This window comes from Echinops telfairi, unplaced genomic scaffold (genome assembly GCF_000313985.2).
Source record: "Echinops telfairi isolate 266 unplaced genomic scaffold, ASM31398v2 ScPeMD7_9;HRSCAF=40, whole genome shotgun sequence".
Classification (NCBI taxonomy): Eukaryota; Metazoa; Chordata; class Mammalia; order Afrosoricida; family Tenrecidae; genus Echinops; species Echinops telfairi.
This window is the reverse complement of record NW_022103906.1, coordinates 23,328,990-23,338,074: the sequence shown is the minus strand read 5'-3', so window position 1 is coordinate 23,338,074 and position 9,085 is coordinate 23,328,990. Positions and strand designations below refer to the sequence as shown.

At 59.4% G+C, this 9,085-nt stretch overlaps 1 protein-coding gene across 2 annotated transcripts in view; it reads left to right on the top strand.

The window, feature by feature from the left end:
- The first annotated feature begins 3,880 nt into the window (after positions 1-3,880).
- The window catches only part of PDLIM2 (PDZ and LIM domain 2), a 13,449-nt gene continuing 8,244 nt past the window's right edge, over positions 3,881-9,085 (top strand). Inside the window, exons 1-4 of one of the 2 annotated variants that reach the window (XM_045286796.1) lie at positions 3,881-3,958; positions 5,466-5,563; positions 6,293-6,444; positions 8,977-9,043. In XM_045286796.1, the coding sequence (XP_045142731.1) occupies positions 5,468-5,563; positions 6,293-6,444; positions 8,977-9,043 (315 nt within the window). In that variant the 5' untranslated portion in view covers positions 3,881-3,958; positions 5,466-5,467. Of the gene's footprint in view, positions 3,959-5,278; positions 5,564-6,292; positions 6,445-8,976; positions 9,044-9,085 lie in introns of those variants that run through there. The other variant, XM_045286797.1, reaches the window with a different exon arrangement.

The following is a 9,085-nucleotide window of genomic DNA, read 5'->3' as shown; positions in this document are numbered from 1 at the left end:
TAATGTTTTCCTGCTGTGTGTTGTATTTCCTCACCGAAGCGCTCTTGTGTGCTGGCTGTTGGATTTTTTGTTTTGTTTTGTTTCTACTTTGGGCTTGAGCTTTTGAGCAATCGATTGTGGGAAGCTGGGAGTGGTAGGTCAGGGCTAGCCAAGGCGACTCTTCTTGCCCAGGGTTTTCTGTGTTCCTGGGCTTGGTAGTTCCTGTGAGGGGGTTTGGACTGGGGGTGGTCACAGTCAGGCCCTGGCTGCACTGCCAGTCCTCAGCTGCTGTTGCTGTGAGTCAAGTCGGCGGAAGGTTGTCTGTGTTGTCTAGTAGTGCGAGCGTGGTGGGCAGGTTCTCTGATCGCCTTTTGCTGAAGGAGGAATCCAGGTACTGAGAAATGAGGCTGTCTAGGTCTGATACATAGGGAGCTCTGCTGGTACAGTAGGTTTAGTAGCATTGGGCTGCTAACTGTAAGGTTGGCAGTTCAAACCCACCAGTCGCTTCTTGAGAGGACGAGGAGGCTGGCTAGTCCTAAAGATTTCCAGCCTCCGATACCCTATGGAACAGTTCTGCTCTGTCCTACCAGTGGGCTCTCTGAGTGATTGAGAGGTGTGGAGCTCATACTTATTAAATGGTGAAATCGGGATCTGACACCTACCATGTGTCCCTGCCATCCTTGTGAGGAGGGCCCTGGAGAAGGAAGGGTTTGAGGTCAGGGATTATGCTGGGCAAGTTCAGGGTGAGGTTCTTATAGTTCTTCCTGAAAACCTTGTCTTCCCAGCCTGTCACTGAAGGTGCCCCCCACCCCAGGTGGGTGGAAAGAATGGTGGTGCCTGGGGTGGGTCCACACCAGCCAGGTCCACCCTGGACAGGTGGGTGGGGCCCGGGAAGACAGGGCAGTGTCCTGGCCTTGGCAGGCCCCCTGAGTCTGGGTGTGGCCAGGGAGCCCTGTGGAGTGGTTACACCGTAGCTTGGTGAGCAAGGCCTGTGTGCAGGGCTGTCCTTCATCCTGTCTACCTACCGTAGGCCTCAGTGTAGGCTGGCTCTCTCTCAGCAGGTCCAACCCTTCCCAGATGGAAAGAACCCTGCCTCAGGACCCTGAGGAGCCGGCTACCATCCCCTGTCAGCTCACTTCAAAGATAAAAGACAGTGTTCCTCAGGGAGTGCTGGAACTTTCCCAAGGGTCTGCAAAAGCAGATACCTACACTTTATCCTGGATGATGGGCTAGAGTACAAATGGTTTTCATTGCCGGGGGGTGCTCGGAATTTTTTTCCTTCTGAAAATGGGGCAGGATGCCAAAGAAGTGTGGGAGCCTATGATCCAAGGTTGAGAATCCCTTTTCCTGGGGCAAAACGCAAATGCACACTCTCTCTTTGATGGGGCCCTGCAACCCCCACTGCTACAAACCCTACTCCGAGTGCCACCACGCCCTGCCTCTAAGATGATCATGTGTGTGACTTGACCTGGCATGAGGGCATGGGGAGGGAGGATCAGAGGCTTGAGAGATGGAAAGGAGTCATGGGCACCTGGCTTCCTGACTCCTCTGCCCAAGGAACCAGCAAGGCAAAGAGCCCTTTGGCCTCTGGGAAAGGCTGAGCCAGCCACTACAGAAACAGTCAGTGTCTAGCCCAGGCCCACAGCACTGCTTGGAGCAGGCCTAGGATGGTGCTCTGTCTTTGGGGTGTGAGCTAGTTTATTGTGCCAACCTGGCTGATAGATAAACACACGTGGGGTTAATTGAAGGGCGGAGGGATAAATGGCTCAGTGAGCCTCACCTTTCTAGTTCTCCGGTCTTTTGCTTTGTGATGATCAGACCAAGGTGCAGCTGCCTTAACCAGTTCCATGCTTCAACTGACAAAGCTCACTCCCTGCAAGACATCCCAGAGGAGAAGCCGCGTGGACCTACCCCGATGCAGCCCTGGGTGCTGGAGCAGCTGTGTGGAGACCTATGTCAGCGCTGAGCTGCTTACACATTCCCTGACTCGGCTTTCCTCCTGCAGTTGGCGTCATAGTGTGTGTTTTGTGAGATGGAGGAGGACTTTGTGGATTGGTGTCGGACATACGGGCTAATGTTGGACTTGTGGGCTTGGGCAGCACTGGGTCGGGATGTTTTCTTGATGTGCACTTACCTTTTATATGAAACTTTCCCTTATACATGAGTTTCTGTGGATTTGTTTCTCTAAAGTACCCAGACTAACACAGGGTGGGTTTCAGGAGTGCACCATCTGCCCAACAGCAAACCTGACAGACATGGTGTTCCCTGAGCCTGTCTAAGGCAAAGTCTAAAACAGCGTCTGAGGGAGAGGAGAGGGAAGAAGGAAATCTCTCCTTCTCATGATTCAAATCACAGGCATCCCACAAGTATGCAGTGCATTCCCACGGTGTGCCTGGCACTGTTCTAAGCTCTAGGGATGGAGCCATGAGCCCAACAAAATCCCTGCCTGCAGAGGAAACCCCCAGGGTGGCACCAGCTTTATGGGAGGGAAATCCCTCTTCACACAAAGGGACAAGACACGGAGCCCCTGAAGAACTAAGGAAATCGCCCCCAAGATTGCACAGCCAGGAAATCTGAGGCTGATCTTGCTTTTGCGGTGAGTTCTATGTGACCTGGAGGCCCGAAGGTTTTCTGCTCCTTCGGAAGCTTCTGGTCTAGTTGGGAGGTAGGGTGGAGGTGGAACAGGTGCACCCAGAAAGAGTGGCCCAGGCGGTTATTCTCCATTAGTGTGAGAATGGTTGACTGACACCAAGGACAGGCTGTGGGAGGTAGGAGGGGCTGGCCAAGCCAAAGCGAGGAGGAGAGATGGGGCCAGCTTGGGCAAGTGGAGGCAGTGTGAGGGCAGTCTTCCCAGAGCGCCTGTAGGAGATGAGTCAGCCAAGGCAGGTCACACACAGTTGTGCCCAGGGGTTCACTGTCCTGGCCAAGAAAGTGTCCAGTCCAGGTCCGTGGGAGATGTACCAACAGGCTGAGGGCAGGGGAGGGATGCCAGCTCAAGCTCTCAGGAGCCATTTGCCAGGTGTCCCCCTCCACCCCCACTTGAGCTGCCACATAACGCTATCTCCCTGGCTCCCTAGATCTCTCTGGGTCCCTAGAGCCTGGCTTCCAGGTGGTGGGCAGTGTTGCAGGGACACCAGGAGGCAGGGGTGCGGGCAGTCACCTGTGAGCAAAGCATCAGCCCAGAATGGGGAGAGGAGGGTGGCTGCCACAGGAGGGTGTGGTCACCCAGCCTGGTGTCTCTGCCCTTCTCCTGGATCCTTCGAGAGGGCTTGGTGGGGCTGCCAGAGGTGAATCTCCAGCTGGGGCAGCCTGGGCAGCCACTGGTCCTGCAGGGCAACCGCTGGTCCTACAGCCCAGCCCAGGGCAGCTCCCTGCCAGGGAGCTTGGCAGTTCAGGACCCAAGTTAGGGGGGCGGAGAGGGGCCCCCGGGTTTGGGACTTGTGGGTGTCCAGGCTGCCTCTGAGCTTGGAGTGGGTGGAGGGCTCAGGGGGCCCACCAGCGCCAGCCTCTGCCTTCTGGGGCACGGACCTGGCTGGGGTGACCGCGGGGGGCCCTTTGTGGGTGTGGCACTCTGCCTGCCCCGGAGAACTTTAGGGGACAGCAGGCTCCGGGGTCTGCGTGGTGGGATGTGGGCCCGTCATGGGGCCCCCTACACCCAGAGAGGGTAGTGGGGAAGGTGGGGCACCTCTGGCCGGGCGGCCGCAGCCTACAGAGGGCTCCAGAGAGCACTCCCTGCGGGGCGCGACCCAGGTGGCTGCGCTCTGGCCGGGCTGCGCGGAGGAGGCGGCTTCCCGGGCCAGGGGCGGCGGCAGGGGCGGCCCCGGGATCACATGGGCGGAGGCAGGGCCCGGAGCCCCGGGCGGGCTCTCCCCAGAGTCGGGCAGACCTCAGCGGCAGCGGCGGCGGCGGCGGGATCGGCCGCGTCTCTTCGCCCGCCCTCCTTCCATTCCCTCCCGGGCCTAGCAGCCCAGCCCAACAGGTGAGCGCGAGCCAGGTGAGCGCGCCCACCTGCGCACCCTCCGCCGGCGCAGCCTCCAGAGCCAGCCGTTCTCCGCCCCGGCTCCCGCAGCGTCCGCGCCAGCGTCCTGCCCTGCGCTCCCTGGGCCCGCCGCCCTCTGCTCGCCAGCCGGCCCTGGCCCCCGCAGCCTCGCTCCCCTCTGCAGCCCCACTGCGGGCTGCTCCCCGGGCCCAGGGGATTTGGGCCTTGGAGCCGTCAGCCATTCCAGAACTGGGAGAGCCGGGCTGACGGGCTGGGCACGTCCCCGTGGCACCCGTCGCCGGAGTCCACTGGCCGGCTCAAAGGTCTGGGAACCTCAAGGCGTCTTCGAGCCGCGGGCGCTGACGGCGGGCTGGGGAGGGACCGACTGCCCCTGGCCACAGAGAGACCACACTGCCCTGCTTGCCTGGGTGCCCGCGCCCCACGAGCCTAAACACAGGATGTGGCTCTCTTGTCCCTGACAGATTCAGGCAAGCAGCAGTCCCTGGACCTCCCCAGGGGCAGCCCCAGGTGGGTGTTGGGCAGGGTGGTGGCCCAGCCGGGCACTACAGCTTCCTGCCTGGGTTGGCTCCAGGCTCCAGAAGTTGAGGCTCAGGAAATCCCAGCAGGGCCTGGTCCACTAGGATACTCCCTTGCTCAGGGCAGGGGACCACTCAGGGCAGGTCTGTGGCCCCAGATGGCAGGCGTGACATGGGCTAGCGTTCCCCCGTGGGGTGGACTGGGGGAGTCATTGAACCCAGGTCCTTTCCTGGCCCTAGCCAGCCCCAGGGGGTGGGTGTGCCCAGGGGCAGAGGAGCCCTCTCCTCTGGAAGCTGCTGGGAGGACAGAGGGTCCCAGGATTGCCAGGCCTGGCAGGCAGCCAGGAGGCCCCTCAGGAGACTACCATCAGCCAGCCCCCCCACGGGGCCAGCACCTTACAATACAGTCTGTGCTGACACCACCCATTCCTCGCTGCTGTCACTCCTGTTCCCAGAGCTGGACACTCCCCAGGCTGCCCGCCTGCCCTCCCCCAGAGCGCAGAGCAGAGCGGGGGAGGAAGTACCTTGTGCTGTGGGTTTTGGGGACAGGAAGCCAGTGAGCACTAGTGGGACACAACAACCCTGATGGGGGAGGAGTGTGGGGGTGGGAGGAAGTGCTGGCACCTCCCACAAGCCCCTGCCCACCCATCTCCACCAGCCCCTCTCTGGCACCCCAATGGCCGACCTGGGTGCCGCTCAGCAGAAGACCAAGGAGGAGGGAACTCCGGACTCATGGCTTCCCAGTGTGGGGGGAAGTGAAACTTGGGGGCTTGAGGGAGGGATTTAATCACTTCCGCTACTCGCTGCTACTTACCCCACCTACCCTGTCCCTGGCTGGCTGCTCTTTGGGCCTGTCACCCCTCTTCTTCCCCCTTTGCCTCCCTGCTGACCCTTCCAGCTGGTTTCTGGTGTCTCTCAGGGTGGGGTGGGGCAGCCCAGACAGTCCCCACCCCTGTTCCTCTGGCCCCCAGGTATGGCGCTGCTGACTGTGGATGTGGTGGGGCCGGCACCCTGGGGCTTCCGAATCACGGGGGGCAGGGACTTCCACACGCCCATCATGGTGACCAAGGTAAGGATCTGTCCTGTCCACTTTGCACTACAGGCCGCCTCTCTCTTTCATCCTAGAGCCAGTGGCCTGGGAGCACTGGTGGTGGGGGGTGTGCCAGGCCCTGTTGCCTTGGGGACAGGATAGCCACTTGAGGAGCAGACTTCAAGGACAGGACCTGCTCTCTTCTCTGGCTCACTCAGCCCCCACATCCCTGCCGGCCACTATGCTGGGTGGTTAGCAGGACAGGAACCGCTGGGTTCTCAGCAGTTCCTCTTGATCTGGGTCTGGGGCTCTGTGGGGAGTGTTCATGGCAGGGCCTGTGCACTGGCAGCCACCTGCAGTGTGCTCTGCATGGGCAAGGCCTCCACCTGAAATTCCACATCACCGTTCCTGAAAGCCTGTTTCCTTGCTTTCTTTGGGAGGCCCCCATTAGAGTGGCAAGGCCCCAGGGGTGGGGTGGGGCTGCCACTCCAGTTTGGGGAGGGGATTAGCCAGCCAAGGGCTGGCTGTGAGCAAGGCCTGGAGCCACAGCCCTGGGGGAGAGGCCACCTTGCTTCAGGCTGGGTGAGGGGTGTTCAGCAGGGAGGCTGGCTAGCCCAGTCCAAACAAGTTTCTGTGTTTTGGGGGCAAGAATGGTGGGGGGGTGGGAAACACCCCTCTCCCACCACCCCTTTCAGGATCCCAGTGTGGGTGCTGCAGACTCATCAGCTCCTCATCGCCCCCTTGCCCCTCTCCCTACCACCACTAAAGGTAACAGAGCGGGGCAAAGCAGAAGCTGCTGACCTCCGACCTGGTGACGTCATTGTGGCCATTAATGGGGAGAATGCAGAGGGCATGCTTCACGCTGAGGCACAGAGCAAGATCCGCCAGAGCCGGTCGCCCCTTCGGCTGCAGCTGGATCGGTAGGACCCCCTACCCCCTTTGTGCTGGATCTGACAGGAAGTGCCCTTACCCCCTGCCCTCACCTGCACCCTCACCCACACCCACACCCGCACCCTCACCCCCACCTTGAGGTCAGCATAAAGCCCCTCTCCTGCCCTGCCTGCACATCTGCAAGGTCCCAGACTCTCGTCCTTGCAGCCGATGAGAGGGGTGTAGGGTGGGCTGAGCCTGCCCCTCTGCCCAGTTGGGTGAAAGTGGGTGCCAGGCTAGGCGTGCAGCCACAGGCAGGGCAGGACAGGCTGGCACAGCCACCTGGCAGCCCGGGTCTGACTGGTTCCCAAGAGTGTGAAGGGTGCAGGCATGGGCAACAAGTGGGCTGCTAAGGGGTGACTTCTGGGGGGAGGTGTGCCTTCGGCCTAAGTTCCCAGGACCCCTGTCTCCAAGAGCTCTCAGGGGGAGCCGGGACTTCTGGCGGCATCATTCCCCACCACCACACTGGGCTGGGCTGATGGGCAGGCTCCTGGGCTTGTGGGGTATTGAGCTTGGAGGCCAAAGTTTCTGAGCTTGGAGGCCAAAGTTTCGGCGAGTGGGGTGTGTGTGTGTGTGTGTGTATGTGTAAGAACAGGTGGCTCTTGGGGTGGGGCATCTCACCTCGTCACAGGTTAGGAATGTGAGGAGATTCCCCCAACTAGGAGAGCCCTCTGGGCGGGCCTTGAGGCCTGCCTGAGTCAGATGCTGTTTCTCCAGCCCTGCCTCCTCTGCTGGTTGCCCTGGCCAGGCGTGCTGCAGGGACTGGGGGCAGGCCACTGACGCAGCCCGGTCTCATTAGTGACTCTTGGTGCATGTGTTCACAGGAGCAGGAGCCAGAGAGGATGGCAACAACCTCTTGGTATCTGGGAATGTGACAAAAACTTCCAGTCAGGGCGGGGAAGGGACGCAAATGACTGACACCAGCCTTTCCTCCCCGAGGCCCCTCTTGGACAGAGGTGGTGGTGGTGGTGAAGGAGGGGTGCCTAGCCGAGTACCCCCTGCTTCCAGCTCCACACCTGACCAGTCGAGTTTCCATGCCTCTTCTTTCTCCTGCCAAGACCCCCCAGCCCAGAGCACCCACCATCAACACCCCGGAGACCTCTCGGGCCTTGAGAAACCCTGAGGGCCAGAGCCAGAGCCAGGCTCCCCTCAGACTGACCCGACAGCCCTCCCTGGGGAGGCCCAGGCTCCTGCAGGCTCTTTTCCTCCCAAAGTGACCAGACCAGACGTCCAGGAGTGGGGGTAGGGGGTGGAGCTTGGCGGGCTCCCTCCCTGCCTGCTGCCAGCCCCTGGCCTGCTGATGACTTCTTATTCCTGGTTCTAGCCTGGCTCAGCTGGGAAGGGCATGGGAGGGGGGTCCCTGGGGAGCTAGTGGGTGGGCGGGGGGTGGGGGTGGGGGGAGGCTTTTGTCCCTCTTGGCTGTGACTGGTGAGGAGATGGAGGAATACTCTAAACTTGGCCCTTCGGCTGCCTGCCTGGGAGTTAAGTGGGGCAGCTGCCACCCTTTGTGGGGGCAAGCTTGGGACCCTCTCAAAGGCACTCCAGCCACATGACCCAGCTGGTGGGGGACAAGCCTCTGGTCAGGGGTGGGGACAGTGGACAACTGGCCCACCACTGAGTAGCTGTGGGACTTTGGGCAACTCCTTTGCCTTCTCTGGGCCTCCAGTCCATCTCCATGTAAAATACAAGGAGAGCGAGATGTGGTCAACAGTCTACCCCCAAAGACCCTGCCAACCGCTGCCCAGTGAGGAAGACTCACCAGTGCTGGGGTGGAGAAAGACAGCAGGGGGTCCCTTGAGAACGAGAACTAGGCAAGGATGCCCTCTATCACCACTCTTGTTCAACATTGCACTAGATGTGTTAGCTAGAACCTTTAACTAAGGGAAAGAAATCAAGGGAATACAATTGGACAAAGAAGTGAAGCATTCACTGTTTGCAGACAATAGATATTTGATGTTTTCACATTTTCTCCTCCTTTCTGTTAGTCTACCAGGCATCGTTTTGCCCTTATAAATGAGTGTTATTTGAAAATATTACCTTCACGGCATATTGTAACTTGTGTCCAGTCACCCATGTTTTGAAAATATACAAGTTAACAATTCAAATATTGGAGTCTAATAAGAAGTCCTACACATGTGTAAAATGGATTGCTCAACAGTGCTTTGTAATTAACTAAAATAAATCTTCAATCAATACAAAAAAAAAGACAGCAGGGGGGAAGACTGTAAGGGGTCTTTCATAACATGAAACGTGTTGAATTTAAAATGGTTTTTTTCGGATCTTACAGCCTTCCTGCTTTCTTACTTCCTGGTACTGAATGGTCCTTTCTCTTAGGAAATGATAGCGGTAGTCAATGATAGTCATTTGCTTTGAGCTTGGCAAAGCTAAACATTGACCACCGACTGTCCAGTTTGCACATCTTGCTGGACTCGAGGCCCAGGTCTGGAGCCAGTGGGACGTGAAGCGGCAGCCCCTGTCAGGCAGCTTCTCACGACATGCCCCTGCCCGGGTTCCCTCCTCAGGTCCCGGGCGGTCTCTCCCGGGCAGAACAGTGAGAGCTCTTTGGAACTGCTGGCTACTCGCTTCCAGGTAAGATGCCTGGCCTTGCCGGACCAGCTGACAGCCCCCCCC